At 40.2% G+C, this 27,921-nt stretch overlaps 1 protein-coding gene across 1 annotated transcript in view; it reads left to right on the plus strand.

The window, feature by feature from the left end:
- The first annotated feature begins 23,606 nt into the window (after positions 1–23,606).
- DNAJC1 (DnaJ heat shock protein family (Hsp40) member C1) overlaps positions 23,607–27,921 on the plus strand; it is a 108,077-nt gene continuing 103,762 nt past the window's right edge. Inside the window, exon 1 of the mRNA XM_059841921.1 lies at positions 23,607–23,897. Within this exon, the coding sequence (XP_059697904.1) occupies positions 23,733–23,897 (165 nt within the window). The 5' untranslated portion in view covers positions 23,607–23,732. The remainder of the gene's footprint in view (positions 23,898–27,921) is intronic.

Below are 27,921 nucleotides of genomic sequence, written 5' to 3' on the forward strand. Positions count from 1 at the left end.
AAAGCCCAATGTGGAGAAACTTACTAGAAAGTGTCAAGAAGTCATAGATTTTACTCCAGTTGCATTTCAGATGTGGTAGTTTTATTCTGGACCTGGGATTTGGCTGCTTTGGGTGCCAAAGCCATCTTAAAAATTACCTAAGTGTTCCCTCATGTGGGATCCCTCACCAGCCCTCTACCTTCTGTGCAATTTAATACTTGAAACAGAGTGCTCAGCCTTTTGCTGCAGCAAAATACAGAGCAGTTTAGGAAGTGGTATCTTGGTGTTAGGCTAGAGTTGCACTGCAAGCTGTTTTGGCCTTTACCTAGACCTGGACTGAAGGGGAGGGTGGGAGAATAAATATATGTTTAGAACTAAGATTGGGATTTAGGATTTTCACTTATTTACTTGGCCACCAAAAGAAATTTGAGGACAACCAAAGTTATTCACAAATGTGAGCTGAAATTGGTAAATAGCTTTGGATTTAAAAAAAATTAGATCAGTTTGGCATTTTCTGAACTTATTTCTGAATCCTTTTCAGACTAGATTCATAGGCACACCTGAATACAGCCCACTTAACTGAGGAAGATGAGTCTGTTGCAGGGTGACAAACTACCTGCAGACTAAAGACCACATCCAGTAGAGTTCTCTGAAATGGGAGATAAGTGAAATTCCTCATCTGCTCAAGTGAGAAGGACTGGAGGGCAGATTTCCTTACTGTTGGAGATACAAGAGAGGACAGAGGAAAACAATACATTTTGTTAGACTTGCTTTTCATTGATTAAAGATAGGTTTACTTTAACTCAGGACAGGGCTTTTTTCCCAAAGTCAGACAAAAATGATTTCCATGTCTGTGCTTAGAGCTGCATTTCTGCACAGCTCTCCTTGGCTGAGCCAAGCACCAGCACAGCCTGTGCATCCTTAGGAATGAGGCACTGTGAGCGTGGATGAAGGAATTACTGTATAGTCTTGTTCTTGATTTGGAATGATGGTAAACATTTATCTACTGATGCAAATCAGATTCAGTCTACGAAGATTGATTTTCATATAATTTGACCTTGTCTAATAAGTCTTGACCAGATGAATTGCAGGGACTTTGCACTGATTTATTTTTGCTTATGCATAAAGTACTGCATGCTTGTTCATTTGTTATGCTTAGCACACTGGACTTGGGAAGATTATATTATTTGAAAATTAAATTTCATACGTTTCTATTTTAACATAGACCGTTCTTCAGCTGTTTGACTTCCTGTAGCTCTGTCCTCCAAAATGAAGAAAATAAATAGAAAAAAAGTACTTATTTTTCTGAAGCTTGCATGTTGAGTAATAATCCCAGAACTGTTACTGTGTGTACTCATGCTGTGATGGAAGAAGAAAATTACAGCACGTAAGGTTACCTGAAGCATTTTACCCTAACCTGTGTCCACAGGTTATTTATCATTGTAGTGTTATTGTGCCACTACAGGGAGATTTTGCCATTATTTGATCACCTTATCTTTAACCACATTCCTTAACATGTTTTGCTTTCTACTACTCTTTACATTAACTCCATCCTAAACCCAGAAGTTTTTGTAAGGCTGGATCCAAAGTTACTGACATTAATGGAAAGGCTCCCTTTCATTTTAACAGCCTGTGTATCAGGCTCCTGAAGCCAGCAGTGCCTTAAGTTCTTGAATCTATTTTAAACAATAGCTATATAGGAAGATAACTGTATGAGGAGAAGATAATTATGATTGTAATTAATCTTTCTCATATTATTATCTTACATTTCAGCTGACGTAACCTCATGCTGCTACATTCTTTCAATTACTATGGCTCTTTCCCCCCACCTTCACTCACATTGAAATTTAAAGATATATCATTTACTCATTTAATCAACTACCCCTTTTAGAACATTTATGCTTATAGTAAATTTGTTGCAACACTGATGTCTTCAGTATCTCCCCAGATACCTCTTTGCATCCATTTCAACAAATTGCAGCCTATTTATCATTATTAATTGTTTACAGTCCTTCAAGCAGTCCATGATTTATCTCAAATTATTTAATATAAACCCCTCATTTTTAAAATATGAAGCTGAATTATGCCATTTAGCCAATTACCCAAGTAAATAGGGAGTGTGGTTATCCTGATCATTAAAAAATAGTTGTGTTTTGGCTACTGCATGGTTGGACAATAGAGCCTCTATGAAACTCAGCTAGTCATGTGTGCATATAGGTCCTTCCAAACAAGTAACAACAAAAGCTGTTTTGTCTTATGACCTTTATATATATATATATCTGTATACTTGCACACACATACATATATCTGGAATCACAGTCACTTATCTTTTAAAAGAAAATTTTAGCTACATTAGAGTTAAGATGCTTTGGGACTCTTCGCCTATAGGGCCATGTTTGTAGGGCCATGATTCTGCAAAGCATTTAAATATGTTACAGCATGGAATTACACTGATGTCAACAGAATGAATGTGCCTGAAGAAATGCAGTTAAGGCCTGTGAGAGAATTTAAGTAGCAGTACTTGAAGACAAACCAGTTCTAAAATAGCTTTGTATGGTTCTTCTCCTAATGAAAGTGTTAACATTCAAATGGTGAATACCTGTTACTGTCTTGCCAGTGACAGAAGCAAGCACTGAGTTTGAGAAGAAGATTATATCTACTTCTGTCTATAATGACAGAGATCTAACTTTTAGCCCTTCAACTCCTCATGTTTTGAGATTGAATAGTGTACTTCAGAAGTATATAATTTTAGCAGAAAGATATCCACATGTGAGAGGCAAAAATATTTCCCTAGAAGACTGATGAAAATTAAATATCAGGTGTTTGAAACTGCTCAGGTGTTTAGAAAGTCAGAATTTGCTGAAGGGAAAAGAATTTGTACTCAAAGATCAGGCAACATATTAAAAATGCATGGGAAAATATGAAAAAAATACCCCATAGGATGCATTGTGGAACCATGTGATAAAATCAATTTCACAGTGAATCATGCAGCTCTGCAGTTCAGTGTTGATAACTCACAATTCAGCTGAGAGTCAGAAAATATTTAGTAATTTTTTTTTACAGCCCCAACTCTTAAATTCATATGATTACAGCGGGAATTCCAACTTTAATTAAATTTGAAGTAAGTCCCTGCCTGCAGAACAATGCTACAAGCCATGTTCATGTATGCTCCAAAGACTTGGAAATCAAAAGGCAAATAAATGCAACCTGTGGGGTTTTTTTTGTTTGTGTATGCTTTTATTGCTAATAGATTGTAAATAAGCTTTGTTTCATCTGGAGGCTGCTTTATTCAAAATGAGTAACAAACTACAATACTGAGCTAAGGAGAGGAATACAGTGGAATTAGACAACCTAAAAGCATCCTATTTAATCTAATACAGGATTGGAGAGTAACAAACTTTATCCTGGTAAACTAAAGCACTAGCAATAACGGTTAATGAGGTAAGAGCAGAAAAGTAACCTACCTTAATGCCAGTGAAAAGATCCATCCAACTGCTGTGTGTTTCTAACTAAACACAATTGACATGTATTACCAGCTGTGTGTAAGGCACCCAATAAATGATGGATAAAAAGACAAATCATCTCCTTCCCCCTTCTATTATTACACAATATGCTGAGTGACTTTCTCAAAGAAAAAGAAGGCTCTTTGTCAAGAACTATCCCAAATGTGCTCCTTTGAAATGTTTGGGTATCCTCTAACCATTTGCACTGGTCTGTTCTGGGGATCACATAGGAATTACAGGTATATAACACATAGAAACAATGATAACTTTCCTGAGGTTGAAAAATCAAGCTCTTTAAAATTAGGAAATTTCACAAATGGGGTTTTGTGTAACTCAAGCCTTTTATGAGTTTGTATCTGTTTCGACTCTCATGGCCAGTAAATCTTAGCACTTGTACCTAATGTTGAAGATTGCTCTGTTTAAGACCTGAAGAAGTGTCTATCTGTCTGACCCTTTGTTTTCCAAACCATCATCATTTGATTTAATGAAATGCACTACTTGGGACTGCAAATCTCACTTCATTAGTATTTCTGACAGCCTCAATTAGTGATACCACTGAAAAAACACATTGCACTTAGTCATTCCTCTTCATGTAGCTCTTCATCAAATACCAGTATGTTCCCCACAGGCTAAAGCCAACTAGTCTCTAAATCCAGTATCTCCTGCCTCCCATTCTCCGTTTTGGCTTGACCTTCTGCCCTTAGGTTTCTTGTCTGGCTGCTTCCAGGTCCACCAGCCACTGTCTCCCTCTGCCCTGGGCCAAGTGGCTCCTTCCTCTTGCACCAGTCACTGTTGACACAGACAGCACATGCTGCATTTTCTTGCTACCTCTTCAGAGCAATTAGTCTTGAGAAAGTACAACTTCCCTGCATGTATTTGTTGGAAAATGCATGCCTAGGTGTTCCAGAGACAGCCACAAAGGATTCTAGAGAGCAAGGAAAATACTTTGTGGCATGGAGGAGAAACACATCTGTGTTGTAGTCACACTGGAGCTACAAGCAGATGCAGCATACTCAGTTTGTAAAGGATATTACAGGACAGTTATATTAGCAGTTAATGAGTTGTAGTGTTTTTAGGTTAATACCTCTTGCTGCTCTTGGGTCAGTCAATATAAACTACAAATAACTTTCTATTTTATTTGTTTGTTTTGTACCTCATTGTGCTTAAGATTCAGATCAGTATTCTGAAATGTCTGTTTCTGTTCATCATGATTTTTGAATATCATCCATCCTTTCTGATTTAATCTTCCTGGCCCTTTTAAACCAGCTTCCCTGACAGCTTGACCCAGCGTCAGAGAGGTGGCAAGAGCAAGCACAGAGGAGAAGCAGAAGGGCAAATGCTGATCTCTTCTCTCTGGTGACCAGTGACAAGACCTGAGGGAACAAGAAGCTGTGCCAAGGGAGGGTTAGGCTGGATATTAGGAAATGGTTCTTCATCCTGGCAGTGTCTGGGCAGTGGAACAGCTCCCCATGGCAGTGGTCACAGCACCAAGCCTGACAGAGTTCCAGAAGTGCTGGGACAATGCTCTCAGGCACATGGTGTGACTCTTGAGGTGTCCTGTGCAGGGCCAAGAGATGAGTGATCCTTAGGGGTCACTTCCAACTCAGGATTCAGGATTCTGTGATTCTGTGAAACCACAGAAGAGAGCATGGGTACCTTTTGATACCTTCTCATCTCTTCCAGAAACATCTCCTGACTCAAACTGTCCTCGTTCTAGTTCTGAACTGAGGGAGTCTCCAAGTTATCACTTTATGGTTAAGTATGTGATGAAGACAGGAAACACTGAAAATTAGGTCTAAACTTTTTTGGTTTTGGGAAGGAGAGAAGCATCACAGGGCTTAGTGGAGCTGCTCCTACTTACATGAAAAAATAATCTAGGAAAGAAAAGAAGTTTAGTTTTGAAGTTCTGTGCTTTCTCTAGTATTTACAGTTTGTCAGCATCACAGGACCTTTCTCTGGGTTTCAAGTGCAGCTCATGAGACTGTGTCCCTGCAATCCCATCGGGCTCCTGTCAATAGGATTGTTGTGCTTTCTCCAATAAGATTATAAACGCTCATTTGCTTTCAGCAGAAGTTTTACCAAGCATCTATTCATATCTTAATGGATTATTGACATAACACAGCAGACTGTTATGAAGTATTCCACTATGTGTAATTAGAGAGTATTTAGTCTGCATAATAAAAATCCATATGAACAGTTGTTGTCATTCATGCCCAAAAGCTGCTCATCTAAATGAAGGATCTAGTTTGCCCTATAAATTTAGGGATGGAAAACAGCATTTTGAAAAAAATCTAAATTCAAGAATGACAAAAAGGTGTTTTTACTCAACAACCCAGATGGGGGCAATTTGACTTCTCTCCATCCTCCCCCTGCCAAAAAAAAAAAAAAATTAAAAAAAAGAAGAAGAGAGAAAAGAAAACGGCATATAGATTTGAATGTTATACTGCAACTTTCATCTTGGGTTATGTTTTTACAGCCATTTGTTGAATGTTTACTGCCCCTTTCCTTGTGCCTTTAGTAGGATGCCACGACAGCATACAAGGATCTTGCTCAGGGTCCTCCTGCCTGGGCTGGGGAGGAAGGGTGGGTCAGGCTCTCTGCACTGTAGGGCCTTGTGATTTTTTTTTAACAATCCATCCACCCAGTGCTCCCACACGCACAGGGTGGGCAGAAGGTCAAGCTGGCATCTGTATATCATTTAAGACCTGCTGAAGCATGTGAAGTAGAGCTTAATTGGGAATATGAGTGGTTCATAGAGCATCGCTGGGTGCTCTGTAATGGGAAAATGTTAAGGCTGAAAAACAGCAGGGGAAGAGAAGCTGTAACTGATAATGCAGCCTGATAGTGCTGAGAGTAACCAGTAAGTAGGGAAAATATTTTACCCCTGTAGTGTGCTAGGGCTTCCTTTATGAAAGGCTTTTACTAGATCAAAATTTGTAAAGAAAGCAGGAAAAAAGGAGTTAAAGATATTTAATAAAATATTTATATATCATGTTTTTTACTTGTTTTAACAAAAAATTTTTGTGATTTTTATTTTGCTAAGGAACTTCCTTGAGTTCAAAATTAGCCAAAACTGAAGGATATAAACTTTCATTGTAAAGAAATGTTCTGTTCAACCGCTGTCACTGCTTGTTATGTCATGGTGAAAATCCACCTCAGACTAGCCTGAAAACACAAATGAAAAAACCCCAACCAAGGTAAAACCTCAGCTGTAATTTTCACATCAACTTTTTACAGCCAGAGCACAATACAGTCATTTTGTGGTATCATAAAGAGTTGTTAGTTGTTCTTCTGGTGATTTAAAGCCCTAAAATTGTCCACATAGTCTGGAATATTATTGTGTACAAAAGGAAACTCCACTGCATAAATTCCACAAATCTGTTCGTTTTGGCATGAAAATAATAAACTCAATTATTTGAGAAAAGGCATCTATAGGGTATACAGTGAGCTTGTCATGACATTAATGGGGGTGTGTGTATGTGTGTGTGTTGAATTAATCAGAAGTGTTCACAAAGAATTGAAAAATCTGTGCTGATACATGAAGGTACTGTAATATTCAGGTGAACAAGCCCTGTAAAGTAACTTCTAAGTGACTAGTGCAAAACTCTAACTTTTGAATCTAGACATTAATGTTAAGTCAACAGGAAATCAGTTTTCTGGAATTGGTTCTTATTCTGATACTTAATGTTCAAATATTTGCTTTCACAACATTAACAATGTTCCTTGCATACAGCTTCTAGTGAATGTGAATTTAGACTCATAAATTGCAGGCCCTTCCAGATTATCTGCACAAATGTATTTGTGGTTCTCAGCTGAGGGGGTAGGATTTAGGGTTGTATTGTAATTTAAACCAAAAAATTTTAATTGTAGTGTGTGTGTAAAACACTTGGAACTGTCCTAGAGGAATATCAAGGTGCTTTATCAACCCAGATATTATACAGAGCTTTCAAGAACCAGCTCCTGAATGTCTGAGTTTAAGAAAAAAAAGGCCAAGGCGATAAGAAATATGCTGAAAAATCTTCTAAATCCCTTTATCAGAGGGAGAGAGATAAAAATAATAACACTCAGTAGCTAAAAAATACAATCTGTGAAAATCTTAATGAAGCCTAATGAATCATCTGAGCTGTATTGTTCAATTTACTATCCCTATTTTACAGCTAAGAAAAAAGAAATATGAAAGTGAACACTGACATTTTCATCTATTTGGTGTATTAAATTTTGCAACTTAATCCATATTCTTACATGCTAGTGAAAGAAAGAAGAATTTAGTTCTTATTGAAAGTTAAGCTATCACAGAGAGGGGGAGAAATCAGCAAGGGTGAGAGAAATACCCCCATTCTGTCAGGCATCTAGTGGCTAGTGACCCTAGCTAGCTTATGGTTTGAAAGTAGGAGGCTGAAAGCTTTAAAGTGCCAGCCATCCAAACACCTTTCCCCCTCTAAAAGAAGGAAGAGTATTTCAACAGTGCTCAGCCAATGCCAGTTTGGTCTCCATCTTAAGGAGCCTGCACTTGAATGCTTGTAGAGTGAGCACCCACAGGGTTTCACACTTTGTGTGTTCTTCTGTGCATAATCATCTCCTCATATTAGCTGATGATTCTCTGGTTTATTGACAGTCTCTTCTGCTTTGGAATTTGTAAATGTAAGACCCTATTAATTTTCCTCCTTCTTTTCCATCAGAAACTGGATCTCTCTCACCCTACTGCAGTCTGTGTGTCACAAGTACAATCTCTATGCCTTTTGAGCCTCTGTTTGCTGTTGTGTAGATATAACATGCTGTTTCATGGTTGCTTAAATATACTTATTGATATTTATAAAGAACTAACAATTTTGATACAATTTTCTAATGAGGATTACAATGTGAAAGGGTTGTGTTCAGCATTTTAGTCTCCAGCACCAGGCTGTGGTCTTTCTTTCTCTTGGGCATACTTTACAAGTATTTTTATGATCCTGTTGTGTCCATGGTTTTGTCAATTTTTCTGTGAACTTGGCTTTCTTTTTTGAGTACTTATCCATGTTTGTCTCTGTACTGTCATGCATTGATGGGGAAGCAAAATTATCCCGGTGGGAGATGCACAAATATAGGCAGCCCCGTCCTCATTCCAGGCATTCAGTGTCCAAGGATTTTGTTGCCTCATCTTAGTAGTCCATCTGATTAGGATCAAGACCCCAGATCCTTGTTAAAGTTCTGTACAAATAGAAGTATTTATAAAAATAGCTTCTCTGTAGAATGTATACATACACACATAGATGTGTATATATATGTAGGGAGAATCCATTTGTAAATAATATGAAGTATGGATGATTTAATTCCATATAAATATAAATACATGTAGATATAAACTTTGGGCAATTTTCAGCTTATTTTTAGCCAAAATTCCATCAGCTGTTACCTGCTTCCTTAGTGTGGTTTAGATTGCTGGACTTTTCCCTGGGGAACCTGTTTTTCCAATTCTGATGGCTGCTGTTGTCTTAAATGCTGTAAGGAAATGCACATCCCTGGCAGGATGTTCCAAGCTGGATTCAGACTGTGTGGGGATCACTGGTGTTATCTCTGAGAACACTTAATGAGCAAATCCAGAGGTTCCACAAAGTCAAACAGCCTGGAGAACGACCTGGCTGACAATTCTTGGACTGGTTCATGTTTCTACAACCAGAAAGAAGAAACAAGCTTTTGACAAAGAGACTTTTGGCCCTTAAGATGTGGTTTGGTCAGATGTAGGTCTACAAAGGTTGGCTCTTCACCTTTGGCTCAGACCATGTCATCTGAGAATCTGAGACCCCTGGTTTGGAACAGCAGCTCATGAGACTCTCTGGAAGAGCCGTTCTTCTCACATTTTTGAGATCCACAATGGTACTCTGCTCCTTCCAGAGTCATTCATAGATAGGTTTTGGATACTGACTCTTTCTTCAAACAGCTTCTGTTTGTGTCCTGAGGCTTTCCTTTATATTATTATGAGACTTGGTCATTGATTCAACAGCACTTCAACAGCAAGTTACCTTATAACTTCCTTTACACTGCAGAAGAGAAATCAGAAATCAGACTTGTAATCTGTTCCTTATCTTCCCTGGAAGGCAAGGAGGCTTTCCAATGTTTTGTTAGATATTTCTGGAGAAACTCCCAACTCTATAAGCAAAAGCACAAAGCAAAGATCACATTTTTTTAAACACTGACCTATCCTTTTGAAACAGTTCTGCTTCCTCAGTGTTCTTTGAGACAGAAGAGCACACTGAAAGTGTCTCACTCATTTTAATGATGAGAGAGCTTTGTTATCACATTACTCCACCCTAACATGATCAGAGGGATTTTGTACGGACATAAAATTGACTTGTTCCTTGTGTAGACCATGTCCCCTCAGCCTCTCACCAATTTATAGGTCTTTCTTTGATACATAGTGATAAATTATGTCTTTTAAAGATGCCCACCGAATCAGCTTCATGAATATTCTGTGCCACCTGCCAGAGGTTTTCTCCTTCAATATCCATTGCAAGAATCAGTCTTTTTGACCAGGAGTTTGTTCATCTCTACAGTTCTTGTTAGACAGTTTCTTGATTTGTCAGTTAGAGGAATATTTGTTCACAGAAGTTTCTTTCATGACTGTAGTCATCTAGTAGGTAAGACAATATACCACTGTGGGTATTCTTCCATGGCCTACTCTCCCATTTCTCTACTACACCTAAGCTGGTTTCAGTGCCATGGCCTCCTAGTGCTGAGCTTGTCCTTAGTCAGCAGCAGGCAATGGCTCTCTGGATTAGGGCTTACCTGTTTATTCTGGTCAGTGATACCCCGATAAACAACAGTGGAGATTTCAGCAGGCACATGCAGCAAGTGTGCTGATGTGTGATGATGATTTACAGGATGCTTTGTTCAGCTTGTTTGAAATTGTCCCCATTGTCATACCCACGTTATGTCGACAAGTGAAGGATTTTCCTCTTGGATTTGCTGAATGCTCTTGAAACTCCACAAAGTTTCTTCCCATCAGGGTCTTGGTCCTCCTTGCCAGATGAGATGGTTTTCATACATTTGGTAGTACACCTTTCTTTCTCCATTCTTCGTTTCTCAGTGAAATCAACCCCACAGTTATTCCAGTCAAGAGGGTAAAAACAGATGGTAGCCTTTATTAACAGACAGGCATGTGCATCTTTTAGAGCTTGTGCTTTACACTCATCCTAAATACCTTCCCAAGCAGTCTCAGCATTCTCTCTTGGATGGGAGAGTGACTTCCATCAGCTGTTCCCAAGCTACATGCTCCCAGGATGGAGCTGTCTGGCATACCTTTGATACTGTGTCTCTTGCACCAAGAAATTATCTGACGAATTCTGCTTAGGTATGAGTGACATTCAACATCTCAAAGACAAGCTACCTCTCCTCTGTTACTTCTCTATTCCTTTTCATTATGTTCTGCCTTCACTTTATGTTTTTGCTTTCTGGACTTGTGATTTTCTTCATAATTTGCATTGTCATCTAGTATCTGACATTTCCAGTCCTTAAAAAGATACAGTGTGTCATTTTTGAAGCCACTGCAAGTATTAGATTTTCTAAATTTTGCCTTGCCTAGGCTTGCAGTTCACATTCTCCACAGCACAACTCCTATGAGATGAGCTTTGCTTGTTTGTACTCAATATAATTAGAATTTCATTTCAAGAGTATTTCTGGGACTTCAAATATAGTATAGCTTGTGCATGGTGTCCAAATGTAAATCATATGTAGTCTTTTCATATCCAAAGTGATAATCCAGTCTTTGCTCTTGCAAAATTTCTGCTACAATTGATTCTTTCTAGCTCTTCTTTGTCTCTCTTCAGCTGTTGTCCACAGACTTTTGCAGAATTGTTTTACTATACAAAACAAAATTAAATATAATGGATTTGCCCAGGGGCTGCTTGGGTCTATATTTTATTTCAAGCCTTTGTGCAGTCTTCTCTGTGACTTCTTGCAAAGCTACTCTGTATTTTGTGGACTTCTCCATAGAGCCTTCAGTTTTGTTTCACAATTGCATCTCTTTATGGATTTACAGTTTAATACATATAAAGCATCACACATCTCCTTTTTGATTTCTTAGAGGAAACCAATCCCTCTGCAGCTTTACCTTTCTGTAACTGAAGAAAACTCTTCATTTATTTAGTGCTGTGTAACAGCTGTCTTGCTCTTTCTCACCTGCACATAGGCTATTGGTCTAATCTGGTGCATCTGAGCCCCAGGATGTTTTAGGCCACTTTTTAATCTTCTCAGGAATAGGAAAAAAAAAAAAAATTGTCCTGCTTTTCTCAGTTCTCTAGGGTTTTTCTGAAAAGTTAGATGCATAGTACAGCTATGATATCCTTTACTCTCTGTGAGCTCCAAATCAGGACTCAGAGGTACCATAAATCATTATCATAACTAAAGAGAAACTAATGCTGGGGAAAGATCCGTATGTTTTACTCCATCAGATGCTCAGCACTGACTGAGTGTAGGAAAAGCTAATTCAAACCAAAATTCTTCTTAAAGTGCCTTTTACTGTGAGTGTTATTTAATGTTCAGAGGTGTTATGTACTTAAGACTGTCTCTGAAGTTAAATGAGGAAGGAATGAAGTGGTGTATTTATAAAAGACCAAGACTAAAAATTGGCTTGTAATGCCTTACTATTTAGGAGTTCTTACATCTAGTTAAGTTATTCAATGTTGTTTTTTATGGAGATATTCCAGAAAACTGCTTTCAGTTCTGGAATGACTGATCTCTTTCTAATTGAGTGAAACTTGGCAAGCCTCACATCTACAAGAAACACAAAGAGTGCAGGTAAAAAACATTACTATAAAAAGATTTAATTAAATACTGTATTTCTAAAATCATAATAGCTGAGAAACCACCATTTTGTTTTACTTACTGTGAAAAGGCAAAATGTAACCAGAAAACAGTAAGATCCAATTTGCTTATTCCACAGCTACAAAATCTGCTCTCCAAAATAAATTTTTATGCTGCTTCTTTCTCCTTCTAACAAATGTTTTTGTCTCTTACTGGCAAAACTGAAAACAGAAAGAAAGACAATAGTTTGTGAAGAGTCTTTTCACTTGGGAAATACTACTTTATGGTAACTGTAGTATAATCTGTCATAACTCCAAATGTAACAGACTAGTACAAAAAGAAAGCAACAATAGTAAGTGCCTCCCTGGGTGTTTCATGGTAATTACAGCTCTCTGGCTGAGAGAGCTGATGGCTAAAGGCAATTTAGACACTTAAACTGACCAGTCTGAGTCTTTTCCTTTTAGGCTGAGATCACTCTATTAACAGGCATGTAGATTGATGGTGTATCCAAGATTTTCTGGAGTGGGGTGCAGTTTCAGGAGACAGCCTTCAAAAATATGGGTAAAAGAGTGAAAGAATCAACCACACAATAACTGAGGCATAATTAAATTATAGCCAGGAGAGCATCATGATCACCATTTTATAGTTGACTTTGACTGCCATTGCTATTTTGTACAGTCCTCAATATGGAGGATATGGTGTTGTCCTGTACATTATATTGTTAATGTTCACTGAATATTCTTTTCCATAAGAAAAACATGTTTTTTAATGTAAATTAACAAGCTGTTATCTTCAATAGTGAGCTATGGAGCAACAACAGCAGAAGGTTTCTGATTACAACAGTATTTAACATTTTCAATAAAGACACACAGAAATTCCAGCTCAGGAGGGACCTATTGCTGCACTTGTGCCTCTTTCTGGATTTTTGTTTTCAATATTCCTGTACTTTAAAATGACTGCCGAGATGATGGGATTTTGGCACTGCAGGAAGCACTGTAGTTATGGAGGTACTGTCATTTTGGAGAATTTTAGTCCTGTGCCCAGAGGAAACAGGAAAAGCAGTGTGGAGAGTGGAGAGGGCAGAGCTTGCTACGGGGCCTGAACACGGCACACAGCTGTGGCAAGTTCACTTGCTTGTAATTGCAGAAAGGCCTAGGTTACATTTTCTAATGCTCCTGGGAAGCCAGACAACACTAACAATCACATTTGTACCCAAAGGGGTAAGTGAAAATTATTCAAAATCAAAACAGAGATGAGAAACCCCCACATTTAATCTTTTTAAACAGAAAATCTAATTATTTTTTACCTTTTGTGTTTCAATGTACTGCATTCTTCAATGTTAAATTTCAGAAAAATACAAGGACTGGTTTCTTCCTTTTCCTGCCAGGAGCTACAGCATGCAGAGGGCTCTTCATTGCCTGTCAGGTCTCCAGAGGGCAGATGATCACAGATGCATCTCCCGCTCCACTGACCTGTTTTGGCTTGTTTTTGATGTCCAGAGTACTTGATCCATTCTCAGTTGGATCTGCTGACAGAATAGGCTGAGTTTGCCCCAAAGTCCTTTAAAGAAAAAGGTAGCTTGTTAAAGGAAAGTTGGGAAAGTTGGAATGTATGACTTTTGGCTAGAACTCATCCATTATGACTAGCCTTTGGAAAGTTACCTAGTACTTGTTCCCAAGCTGCATGGTCTAAATCAGTTTTTTTTTCCTGGAAAAGTCAGCAGGAGTGGCTGTTGGCATGCAACAGGAGCAGGCAGGAGGGGCCCCAGCTCTGGGTGTTGCTCTGCAGGTGCATGTGCCAGTGGAGGACAGATATGCTCAGGTCCCTTCTCCGTAGCCAAGGCTGAGGCTGGCACGGATGCTGGAGCAGAGGCTGGAGCAGCAGCAGGGGACACAGAGAGTCTGGTCTGGGTGGGAGAGGGAGAGAGAGGGCTGGACAAAGCAGCAGGAAGGGGCTGCATGGCTGCAGAGAGTTGCTGGTGGCTCCTAAGGCTGAAGGACAGGCAGAATGGCAGTTCCTGTGCTCTCAGGAGCTCCCTGCAGACAAACCTCACACCACACAGTGCAGGGAAGGGCAGGTGCCACATCTTTCCTTAGCCAGGACTGACAGACATCCCTTGGAACACGGAGCATCCAGCATAAAAGTTCTGCATCTAGTATGATGGCCATGTACAACCAGCCCCAGCACAGCAGCTCAGTTTCTGGCTTCTTCTGCCACGTGTTTGATTTGCTGTGCCTGCACAGTGTGCACATGCACTGCTGTCAGCTAGACCCTCCTGCTTTACACTGACCACCTCCAGCCCTGGGCTCCATAGGACTGCAGTCACTGATGCCTGGTGGCATAAATGGTCTGTCACTGACATGTGATGCAAGTTGGTCCTGCAGGGAGAATTCCTTCTGCCCTTTCCTCTAACGTGCTGCAAGAATAAATCACTGGTTCAGCTTAAATGGTGCTTAAGTGATATAATGGAGCCCTTGGCTGGCCTGTAGACAGAGGTAACAGCACTTGGATCTAGCACTGATTAAAATTCCGCTTGCCTGGTGTTTGTTTACTGTTTTAAAAAATATTTTGCAACAAAAGAAAAGATGAAAAATATAATTTGACTATAAAAGCAAATAGGGATAAGTGGAATAAGGACAAGTGGGCTGTTCTTTGACATTAATATTTACATTCAAGGATATCCTACAGGTGTGCAAGGGACATCAAATTCCTTTTTATTTGCAGGATAGAAGAGAGTTTAGAAGTTTGCATTAAGGGTCAAAAAAGAAGAGAGTATTTGGCCTCTGTAACACAAGGGAAACAAATTAGTGGATCTGTAATTTAACCACTTCCATTAGCACAGCTTTTAAGGGTGGTTGCTTTTCCCAGTTTTCATAGATTTGATGTTGGGAGGATTGCCATACTACTGGCAAAATGTTAAATGGAGTTTTTTGTCTTGTAACTTTTTGATACTTTGTGTTGAAGGTCTAACTCATTAGTACTGCTTACATAAAAGTAGATCCAGATAATACCATTGAGTATGTTCCTACTCTGTGCTCTGCAAGCCACCTCCTCATCCTACCAGTGACCAGGAACATGTACCAAGAGCATCCACTAAGTGATTTCTTCCTGTACATGCCACATGGAGAAGAAGTCAATATTTATACCTCTCACTTGATAGAATTCATTAAACATATTTTGCTAAATAACACTCTATATTACATATTCCTTGTCTAATATTTGCCCACAGAAGTATTTGTTATGTGAGTTGAATGCCTAGTTAGGACCTAAATGAGTACAAGGTATTTAATATTTATTTGCTAGCACAATACAGTAGATACAGGGGAGATGAGAGAGAATGCAAATAGAGGAGGAAGAAAAAGTGATTAAAGGACACAGACAGAAAATGAAATATTTCTACATGACTGCAGTGATTCTCAAAAAAAGTAAACAGCGAGAGAAGCGCAGTTATTTAGGTTTTTGAATTTAAAAGTCAAAAATTTTAAGTAAAAAATAATGCTTAAGGAGATTGTAAATGACTATTAACAGCAGTCCTGCTTTATCTAAAAATGTGTTGCTTCAAGAGAGCTCCAGAAATGAGCCACTTCTCATCAGATCTGGACCATCTGGGTTCTCCACATTTAGGGCACCTTTTATCTTCAATGAAAGGTTCTTGGTATGAAAAATCTTTATTTTTAAATTTCTACTGTTTTAGTCTGCGATGTCGTGAATAAAACTTATACCACAGCAAAATCTAGTCACAACAAGGACAAGAAAATCCCCATGGGGTGAGAGCTGTTAAAGCTCTGTTAAAGACTACTTACTAGAGAAATTGTATTGGCTAATGGGATTTTGTGAAAAATTACATTGCAGAATTTTGGCAAAGAAAGTGCTTTGGACAGTAATTTGTTTTTCTGAAAATAATGTTTTGTACTAAGAATAAATGCCCATCTCTATTTTCTGAAATGTATTCCTTGAGAGCAAATGGAAATCACAACTGTGCAGGCAGAGGAAGGATTTTGGCCATTTATGAGATTTGAAGAAATCACAAATATAATCCACCAGCAGCAAGATGCTGTGACATGTTTAACGCTGAACTTTTAATTTAATAAAAGCAAATGAATCATGAAGTAAATATATCTTTACTTGACATGATGCAAATGTAAGAAAAGTTGTATGAGACATTATAATGCCTTATTTTAGCAGATGTGTGTTTGCATTTGTAGCTGTGGGCAGGATTTCAAAGCTGCCCTTTGGTAAATATAACCATAGAATAATCAAACCTCATTTCTCTATATTGGTTTCTACCTATGTACTTTTTCTGCTGTGTAGTTATGGTTATTTAACCCACGCTGGTCTGCCTAGGAATTACTTTTCTGTATATACTGGAATTTTGTGGATGAGAATTCAATGGACTTTTTTTTTTTCCAGTCACAATTAAGTTCACTGTTAAATTTAAAGGGGAATTTGAAGAATTTAAATAGGATTTTTCTTAGAAAGACACTTGTACACATGCATCATATTAATGGTCTTCCTATATTTAGTTAGTTTTTTTCTGCTGGTTTTGCACTGTACAATCAGAGTATGACTATTTTGGTAATGCAGTCCTGAAGTGTGAAAAATATCTTAACTTGAAATTTAATTTTATTTGATGAAGTAAATGTTTTGAACATACTGAGCAAATTTCAAAGCATTATCCTCAATTTTAAACAGGACAACAATCTACCACCTAAAAACCCCTAAGGTGGGGAAACAGCAGTTTTGAGTAAACAGTGTATTCTATGTTCATCCATCACAGCTTTCAGTTTCCTCTCCAAATGAACTCAATCATTTCATTGAAAAGATATCCCACAATCCAAATGCTGTCCATGATTAATTCCTACATGTGTTTGCTGTAAGGGGCTCTTCTGTTACACTGTTGGCATGTTGTGCTGCTGGTTGCACAGTCTCTCTATGCATGGTCATACCAGTTTATTTTGTATTGGTTTTGGTTTTGGATTTTCCTGATTCTCTTTCTTTTCTCCAATATTTTATGTTGCTAGTTCCTTCCTTGTGACGGTGCTTTAACAAATGTCACTAACATATATTCCTACCACATTAATAAATGGGAAATGATTGTTATGTACTGACAAATGGAATTGTATGATCTTCACCGAAAATTTCCAGGTGATATAAAATGGTTTTTTTTCATTTGCAAAATCAAATTCTATTTTTAATTATTCCTAACATCAGCTCATCTCTGGCAAAGTAACAAATAAGAGGGACCAAGCAGAAACAAAACAGCATTGACAGAATTGAGCAGGGAATTAAAGTCAGATAAAATAGAATGATTCTATGATTCTGTGATAAGTGTTACAATTCTGTGTACAATGCTGAGTTGTTTGTTATCTGGTTTAATGCCTAGATGGTTGTCATTTCTTTCTGCACAGGACACAGCACTGTGTGCTCCTGACAGAGGTGCGGAACAGCAGCACTCGTGTCACAGCCATCTTGCAGCACCTCTTCTGGTCTTCCAGCTTGCTCTCTCTCCCAACAATTATCTCAACCTTAGAGCAGTCAAAGTTGGCAAAAATGGTAAAGATGTCCCTCTGATGTATTTTTGGGTCTGCACACTTTTTTGTTTTTAATCACATCTGCAATTACTGTGAAGTAGAAAAGGACCTTGAAAGGGTCACGCATCTATAAAACCAATATAAAAACGTTCCCTCCGGAGAAATAGTTCTTTGCCCCCTGGTGGTGAATTAATTTTGAAAAATATTACAAAACACTTTAAGGAAAATTTACTTGAAATGAAAAATAAATGCTAATTGCTTCATTGAATACAAGTAATAATACACTGCTAAGCAACACTTAATGTGTCAAACATAATTAGAAAAAATCCTATTATGAGCAAGCTGCATCAATCTTTGATAGTCACTGCAGAATAGATTAAAAATAGTTTGAAAACTGCATGAAACCTTCAATACTTTAAAATCATGTCTCTTACTTCCCTTTTTTTTGGGGGGGGGGCGGTTTAACACAAATGTCTTAAGAATGTACTGTAGTCTTGAGAATCCCTAATTTCCAGCATTCTTACTGGAAATGAATGATGGAAATTATATTCATCCAAACAGCATTTTTACATCTGCCCCTCTCTGTATGTTGTCCATACATTGAGAGCTCCCATTCTGGGCCACTAGAATAATATTCCCTGAATAAAACTTTTAAAATAGTCTTACATATTTTTCAAAGTTGTCTAGAGGTTTTCAGCTTGCATATGCTGAGCATCTCCATATGTGAATAGACTACCAGCATGTCATTCTTGGAATAGTAATAACAAAATTAACACTGGTAGTCACCCACTTGCAATTTTAGCCACAGATAATTTTGAAAGGTGCCAAGAAAATTATGTTTAAAAATATGCCATTAGCCTTCTAATCACTGATTTTGTTCTATCTTTTAGTTATTGTACCTCCAAAACTTCTCCTTGAGAGTGCTTTCCCATGTTGATGTTCTTCTTCAGAAAAATATATATATTAAAATGTAATGACAGACTATTGTTGTGTTATGCAGCAAAACATTATACAATTATGCTGGGAAAAGGCCATTTATAATGATCAGGGCTATCATATCTTGGCTTGGCTATTAGGATATGGTTCCTAAGGACATGGCTCATATGAAGATGATTTGAGTGTATTACCATATCTTGTAGGATGGTAATGTGGCTTCAAGTAGTTTTTGAGTTTGGAAAACAGCATCAAAGGTATGGCATGCTCAGCAGGCATTGTTGGGTTTTGGCACTAATGATGTAACATGAAGAAAAAGAAAAAAAAATAAGAGTAATGCAGCTAAAAGAGACGACTGAGCTGCCCAGACCAGGCACAAGTGGGCTATTTCCTAAATAATATTCTTTCATGTCTGATGGACTGCAATAGCTTTCTGGTTTTAGCTCTGTTGCTTTTGCTTCTCTTCCCATTCCCACATTTCTTTCTCATTACTTTGACTTATGTCCGACCTAAGGTAACAGCTGGCGTACACAATCGGCATATTCCTTACAAATCTTTCAGCGGGCAGGGTTGCTATATGTGGTCCTGTCCCACTGTCCTTCTTTTCCCACTACCACACTGGATGTCATCTTCTCTCCGTCTCCATTCCGTTCGCCTGATCGCGTGGCTAAACGCTAAACTGCATCTGCAAAATGATCTGACTCTAGAAAAAAAATCCTTAAAAAGGCAATAGCCAGGCCACTCGCCTATGGGGACGGAACAGTGCGGCACCGCTGGGAGCAGCGCTGCTGCTGCTGCCCCGCCGCTTCGGCAGCACAGCCTTCTCTTCCGGGGCGAGTCCTGCTGCGTTCCTGGCAGCTGGGATGTGACAATTCCTGCCTGCGCTGTGCCCTGCCCTGCCCTGCCCTGCTGCCGGGGCAGCTGCTCGCCTTCGGTCTCCGGCTCTAGCTGCACTGCGCGGTTTTGTCCAGTGGAAAAGCCACTTTAAGTCGGGCTCTTTCCTGCCTGCTCTGCCCTCTCGTTCTTGCTCCCTGGTCGGGGCTCGCTGTCCCCGTGATTGTGGGAGTGCAGCTGTTCGTGGGTTGAGTTGTAAACTGGAGCAGCGAAACATCTGAGTCTTTCTGTGCGTGTGTACGGATGTGTGCGCGAGGAGTTTTGGGTTGTGTTTTGGGGGTTTTTTTTGTTCGTTTGTTTGGTTTTGGTTTTGTGGTATTTTTGTTGGTTTGGGTTTTGGCGTTTTTTGGTTTTGTTTTTTTTAAAGCTGGATCATCTCACCCATTCGACTTAAAACGCGGCCCACGAGGAGTTGAATGAGCGCGGCTGAGGAGGCAGCGAGCAGAGGCGCCGAGGTGGGAAGCAGCGCCTGGGCTGGGGGGAGGACGCAGGAAACTCTGGAGCCAGCTTTGTGAGCAGAGAGAGGTACCCAGCCTGAGACTGCACAAAACCATGCCGAACACCTACACTAACCAGCCGGAAGAGAGAACTGGAACAAACCGCAGAGCAGTCAGGCTCTCCAATTGCTGGAGATAAGGCTTTATCTTTAGGAAGAAAAGGGGTGGTCCCTTAATAAGCTCTTTCCCCTAGACGTCTGCTATTCATTTGAGGCACCGAAATCGCAGGCTCTCTAGCTAATCACAATATGATCGTGTGAATCTTACTGGGCTCATGAGGCATGCTGGTCTTTCAGTGCTGTTAAAAACGCTAATAATAACTTGTTCACGCCTTGGGCCTTGGGTGCTGCTGTCAATTAGTGTCAGAACAGAGATTTATTTAAAGAAATTATTTCTCTCTATGCTTCTTTCCCTTACGCTTTGTAAAGTAGAGCTTCATGACCAAGTGGACCTGGTTCAGTGACACTTGTCTGCCTGTGCAGGCAAATTTGGGGCACAGAAAGGAAATGCTATCCTTGCTTTCATAGATCTCTATATCCTTCAGTTAAAGGAGCTGCCCAGCTGCAGAGCCTATATACAGGATTAAAAACTCTTCTCTGATCTTCTAGCAATTTAAATGTCATGGCTGAGTCACAGGAAAAAAATACGAATACTTCCCAACAGGAGTAATTTTAGACAATGATGAAAAAGCCATGCGCAATCTTTTACTTTCCGCTCTATCTTTGTGTCAGAGTTTGCAATAGTGAGATTTAAGTCTTTATCACCAGTCTCCCAACTCACCAGCCTGTGATGTCTCACAGGTAGCTGCAGGCTCATAGAGAGGCCAAGCATTGCTGAATTTAATTATGTTTGCTCTATATTTTAAATCTTTCTCTGAAGGCAAGAGAGAGAACTGACTTGTATTTTAACTGATTTTTTTTTTTTATATTGGGGAGGCTAATGTGACTTTAATTGAAGTGCTGGAGAAGGGGGAAGTACTCTTCATTACTCTCATGACTTTAAAGAAGAAAACCGAAGGAGATTTCATTATTATGGAAGCACTTATAGCATTTTAATAGTATTTTCAGCATTTTCTTCCCAAAATTTCAGTACTTATGCTTGGAGTACAGAACCATTTTAATGGAAACATTTAAACTAATCTCACAGTTTAGAATTTCTTAAAAATCCCTTTTGGAAATGTTCTGTGCAGTATTAGGCCTTCTGTTCCAATGGTTTAAGGAGAAGAATAAAAACAAGTTTCAAATTTCTCACATTGTTAAAACCAATCGGAATAATTTAACTGTGCTAATTTAAATTAAGAGATCTCTTAAATATGTATTTTAGATAATCATAATCCTATTAACATTAGCACATTTTTCCCCTATTATTCTTTCCAAATTCACAGTCCTCTTGACTAAAAGAAGCCATAATTTATCTGAAGAATTCTGAGGTATTTCTTTCAAAATCGCCATTATCTGTTGTGTTCTCAGAAGCATTGGTGCCACAAGCCACCTGCAACTGGTGATCAGTGTTAGGACAGGTTTCCCTGGTCTCAGCAGTATGGAATAAGTGACCTGTTTTTATCAGGTTTTTTGAAGGCTTTTTTAACAGTTTCAACAAGAGCAGCCAGAGGTGGGTTTTGAAAGGAGTAATTTTTCAGAACAAATTCCAAATGCTGAAAAATAAGATCAAAATAACAAATGCTTCTCTTCAAGGTTCATCATCGCACTACATCAACTTAACTAAGGAGGCTTAGAAGCTAATGAGGCAAGAGCAAGTAGATATGAAAAATACAGAACAAGTCAGAAGGAAAGGAGAATTTGGAAGTATCTGTTAAGGGGAATGAAATATCACTAATCTCACATTTAAAAAAAATCTCCCACCTGGTTTAAAAACAATGCTACCTTATTGAACTCTTTATTTGCCCCTGGTTTCTGAGGCTACTTTGCATGTTTAAACTTTGTTCTACAACCTTATGAGTAGGTAATGTTTTGAACCCGAGTTGGTATTTTTGTGCAATAAAGCTTGAGACTTGAAAGGAAGGATAATGTAAGTATACAGGGCAACAAATTTATACTGGGGATACTGGCATGCAAACCAGAACAGATTAACAAAGTAAGGAAGTGGGAAGAAACTGATCTATACCAGGTTTGGCTCCAGCCAAACAAAGCAGCTGATAAATTAACTAGCCCATGATTACTTTGTCATTCTCTAAAAAAGGAGATTTTTTTGGCTTTGTGATCAAGTGGGAGGAACCTTTTTTAAGATTATAAGAATGAACAGTTAAGTGCACCTTTTTGCGAAGTGTAAGTTAAAAGGGTCTATATAAAGCACTGTTGGCTAAATTATAATTTCGTGCCAAATGGGTTTAGGACTCTCTTCAGAAAGCAGAGCCGGAGGCAGAATTGTGATCCTAAAAGCCCAGTGGGCATACATATGGGATATGGAAACATGAGTTTAAATATCAATCTAATTAATATTTAAATAGTTTATACAAAAGGGAACAGTTTCAATAGTAGAGAATACCTAAGACTACTCTATACTTTATGAGTTGGAAAATTGATAATGGCTGTGTTGGTTCAACTCCTTACTCAGACCTGAGCAGAGTGTATTTTAAAGCCACATCCTGGTATTCCCATGGAGTATCCAAGGAAGCACTCTACTGTACAGTGGTTCTGTAAATGGTAGCCTAGGTGAATTCAGGTGATGCAGATAAGACTGGCATTTGGGATTTTTTTTTTTCTTAAATTGCAAACCCTATTTTTTAAAATTTAGTTCATTAATATTTTTCAGATGAGTGAATCTCTCTTTTCTTAAAAAGATTCCCAGAGTGAGTTATTAACCAGGCCTAGTTTCGAGAGAGACGAAACAGATGGGGTGTGCCGAGGAGTCTGCCTGTGCCAGAGAAAAGTGATTTAATGCTGATAATTTGTATTGTTCGGCCATTAATTTTCCATCTAATTTCTCATCTAGCGTCCCAGGTGAAACATTTCACATTAATTTAAGCTAGGAAAGAACGACAGGTTCGGGGACAACACCTTAAAAGTCGGGTTGATACTAACAGCAGCGTGGAGCGATTTTAGGGTAGAATAGGTTACAGGAATCAAACACGCCCTTAAGGAGTTAATGAAGACAGAAAATCGAAAGACGATTTAGCGCGCGGGGGCACCGCTGGCCCCGCAGACACCGGTGTTCCAGGGCCACGGCGGCAGCCGAGAGGGACTGGAGCCCTGTGAGTGTCCCCACGAGCTTCGCCAGAAGTGTCGCCGCCGCTCCCGCGGCTCCCGCGGCTCCCGGCGGGACGGGGGAAGGGCGGGGCGGGGCGTCCGCGCGCACTGAGCTCGCGCCACGCGCCGCTCGCGCCCTTCCCCCTCCGGCCTCTCCATTGCGCGAGCGCTGGCAGTTGCCGGGGCGCGTGACGTCACGAGCAGCGGAGGCGGCGATTGGCCGGGCGGGGAGCGCCCCCCCACACCCCTCCCCCGCCGTGGGACCGCCGCTGTCGGGGCCGGGCCGGGCCTCGCGCGTCCCCTCAGTGCGGAGCGGCCGCCACGGCGAGCGCGGCCTCCGCGGAGCCCCCCTCCCCCCGGGCACGTCTCCGCTCCACCCGCGCTCCGGTGCCGCCACCGCAGGCGGGGATCATGGCCCGCCTGCGGCCCACGCCGCGCCCTCGGCTGCTGTCGCTCCTGGCGCTGCTGGCGCTGCTTGCGCCCCGCGCCCGCGCCTGGGACAGCGGCGACCTGGAGCTCTTCGACCTGGTAGAGGAGGTGCCGCGGAACTTCTACGACTTCCTGGGGGTGCAGCAGGTGAGCGAGGGTCCGAGCCCGCCCGCCGCCGCCCCCTGCCCTCGCCCGTTCCCAGGGGCCGCGCCGGTCACCGGTGCCTCTGACCCCCAGCGCAGCTGCCCGGCTCTCCCCGCCGGCCCCTCGGCCGCTCGCCCGGCGCTGTCACCCTCCTCCTGCCCTGGCCCTCAGGACCCCGGCTCCCGTGGCTCGGGGCAACGCGCCTGTCCCTTCCCAGCCTCTCCCCTCCCACTGCGGGGGCTCTGCTCTGCTTCAGGTACTGCTCTGTTACTTCTCCTTCCTGCCCCACCATGAATCAGCCCTCCCTCTCCCACACACCAGTGTGTTCCTACTGCCTGTTGCTGTTCTGAACATATCTCATTTTCTCCAAATGCACCTACAGCCAGACAAAAGTAGCTTCTGGGGTTTTCACACTTTGCATTCATATCGTCGGTATGGCAGTTTCTCACCTTTCCCTCCTTCTGCATAGCTGCTATATCCTTATCTTAAGATTGTGCATCACCATGTGTTGCGGTTCATATTTTCTCTCACCCATGCCATGTGGTAGACTGTGACCCTTTGCTCTGTTAATGGCTCGTAGATGGTTATATTTGTTTACTTTCCATGTATCTTGGTTATTGTGTGTGGTTTTCACCTCTCTCTGATAAGTAACACCTAACATTATCCTAAAGAATTTATTATGCACCTTCAATTAATTTTTCATGCCAGTGTGGTCAAGACAGGAACTCCTGTTAGGAACACTTTTATCCCATGGTTTGTGTGTACATCTTGGATGTGGTTGCTGGTTTCACTGCCGCTTGGCATCTTCAGCTCGTATCACTTGTCTGGGCTCCCATGTGATGCCCTTTCTTTTCTCTAGATGCTCTGCTCTATGTGTGACCCTACTCAGTGTCTCTACATGCATCTTAACCACTCTTTACTTTTTTCCAGTCAGTGTTCTTCTCCTTAATAATGAAATACACAATTCTTTATATGCTGCTACTTCACCCAGAATCCCCAAAAGACATTTTGCTCTTTCTCTGTCTCTTAGTGCATTCTGTACCCCTAATACTTTCTCTTTCCAGTGCTATATTCTGGGGATTGATCCTATTTAAAGGCTTCCCTGCCAACCTTGAAGCTTATTCTGAAGTAGTTCTTGTAGATTTTGAGAGTAATGACTGTATTTTCAGGTGCCTTTCACTAAGGCCATGTCTAAAAAGAGAGGGAAGATGTCTCAATGTTTAAGTGTCTAGTTTTGGAAACCACTGGCTGTAGTTGCTCTGACTCTGTTTCATCTCTTTCTTTCCTCCAGTACTTCTTAAGCATCCAGTGTTAAATACTATGGAATATCATCATCTATACAACACAGCAAGCACTGCTGTTCATGCTTCATTTTCAAGACCCTAAAAATCTAGGTGTTAATTCTCAAAGACAATTTTAGTATTAGATTATGTAGGAATGAAAACTTTGTTTCTGTTAGTTGTGTTCAGGTCTGGTATGCAACTCTTTGTTAACATCTTCCACAGTCCTTTCTTCTAGGGCCGGATCTCTACCTTGCCCTGTATGTTTAGCAAAATGTTAATTTTAACAAGCAAATATTCTTCTAGCTCACATTTCTACTCCTAGTCATAATGGCAAACTTGTATCACTTGCAGTGTGGGAGCAAGGAAAAAGTTGGTGGAAGTGCAACACAAATGAAACAGAGTTTTTCTGGGTTTTTCCTGTTTAAAGTGGTCACCCATCTTGTCATTATAGCCAAGACTGAAAGTGTACATAGTGCTGATTCTTGACACATGCAGCAGAATAGACCTGTGAGTGGAATAATGGAGTATGCAGTGTTGGGAATTGAGCTTCAGTAGGAATCTGTAGGATTGGAAAGTGCTGTGTGGATTTATAGGTTCTTTCACACTGTATCCTTTGTTCCTGCTGCTTGCTTCTCCAGCTCTGACCTATATCTGAAACTTCCAGCAAGATCCTCATGTCATCCTGAAGGGATGTTGTCTTGCAGTGCCTTGCTCGGCAGCTGGTGCTGTTCAAGTTACCTTATGAGAAGGGCAATTGGTCTTGTGACAGGATCAAGGGAAGTGCACAAATCTCAGGTGTGCTGTATCCTTCCCTGGTGTCTCAACACAAAGCTGTCTTTTACCATAATGTCTCAACGTGATGTTTGCAGATTTCTTCAGGTCTTCTGCTATTTTTTAATACTATGGTTTAATAGAGCTTATTTTCTTGTATGTCATTGTTGTTTTAGTTGTGATGTTTTTTACTATAGTGCTGTAATTTCACTTTTTGTAGTTCTGATACTAGAGGTTTCCTCTCCTCAGTTCAGGTGGTTTTCTTGTCAACAAGAGTTGACTGTGTGTGTGACAATAGCCTTTATCGCCATACCTTTGAACGGATTAATTATCTTTCATTCATCAAGGCTTGCTTTTCCTCCCACCCATTCTTATTTCATTGCCTTGTATCATGTCCTCTTAATCCCTTCTTCCTTCATGAGCTTCTGGGAGTGGGAGTACTTCTCCATTATGCAGGATGTAACTTCAGCATCTGAGGTATGGATGCTCAACTGTATTTGTTAACAGTAGTGTATCAGGGCTGCCGGATTTCTTCTAAACATGTCATCTTGTGTTTTGGAAAAATATAGGGAATGTCTCCAATGCTTCCTTAAGGCATTAAAGCAGCTTAGGTTTTGATGGGAGAATTGTGGCACTGATTGTTGAACTCATACACGATGTCGGAAGCTGATGTTGACCTCAACTGACAAGATGCAGAAGGCATTGTGGGAAGTGCTGTAGCTCTCAAACATGCTTTGGTGAAGCCTCTGCTGTGTGTATTTTTTCACTCAAATTGGAGAGAAATGATTAGAGTTTTGTTTTGTTGCTGTTCTGTGCTTGCAGGAATAAGGGTTTTGTGTTTTGTCATTTTGAGGGCCTTGTGGAAGCCTCCCAGCATTGTCAGGTAACTCATCCAGCTCTGGTAACATGTTAAGTTTGAGCTGCTGTAGTGTTTTCTGATATCAGTGGCAAAGATAGAGGGTGATCTAAGCAAAGTGATTGCTGTGGTTCTGAATGTGGAATGATAAAGTAAGAGTAAGACTGTGACTGTCTTGGCTGTTAAATAACTGACCTTTGTTCCTGATTTCAAAGAGGGATGGCTGAGCAATATACAAATGCCCATGGAATGGTTGAGGTTGGAAGGTCCCTTCTTGTTCAACCCCCAAGTGTTAGGGGTGAGAACCTAGATTAAGAAGTCTCTGATTTTTATACAAGGACACAATCTATCTATTTAGGGTTTTATCAGATTTAATAGAACCATAGCACAAGAAAGACTTGAATTGTTGTTACTATTGCTGTTCTGACCAATGTGGGAATTGCTCTACCTTCCCTTTCTTTGGTGGTGCTTAAACTGACGATGTAATTAACTTAAAAGACTCATATAAAACATTGCTGGTTTCAAGAAGTTTGACCTAGTAGAATGGGGATGTAATCTTTGGCTTGAGAAAAGGTTGCATTTCTCTCTCCCCCCAAGTGGTTACTGAAGAAAATAGAATTATAACCTCTTGACAAATCTGATGTAATAACAATTTCATTAATCACTTCAATATAGCCAGTTTCAAACCAACAAAGGAATCAGGACCAAATACTATTAATCTAAAAACTCAGATGAAGTAGCAGAATTAAACCAGAGTCTATGCAGACTCAGTAATATGATGACCAGTTGCCTGAGAATGAGAACATAAAAATGCGATGTTAACATCTTGGGAAAATTCCAGGAAGATCTGAGGAGCTACAAGCTTGTATGGTGGACAAATGAATGGGTCAAATTAATGTTATATCATTTCTTACAGCTTTTAATAGTTGATATCTTCATGAATATGATATGCTTTGGATGAATCAACTTTACATCAGTTGAACCTGTGGCTCTCCTTCCCAAAATATGCTTTTGATTATAACTTGTTACTATGGCTTCAAGAGAATTATTTGTTCCTCCACTTTTTTTGACTTGCAGCCAGGAATGCACTGCAAGCCTCTGAATGTCTTTTGAAATT

The sequence above is a fragment of the Haemorhous mexicanus genome, chromosome 1, assembly GCF_027477595.1.
Source record: "Haemorhous mexicanus isolate bHaeMex1 chromosome 1, bHaeMex1.pri, whole genome shotgun sequence".
In the NCBI taxonomy this organism is placed as follows: domain Eukaryota; kingdom Metazoa; phylum Chordata; class Aves; order Passeriformes; family Fringillidae; genus Haemorhous; species Haemorhous mexicanus.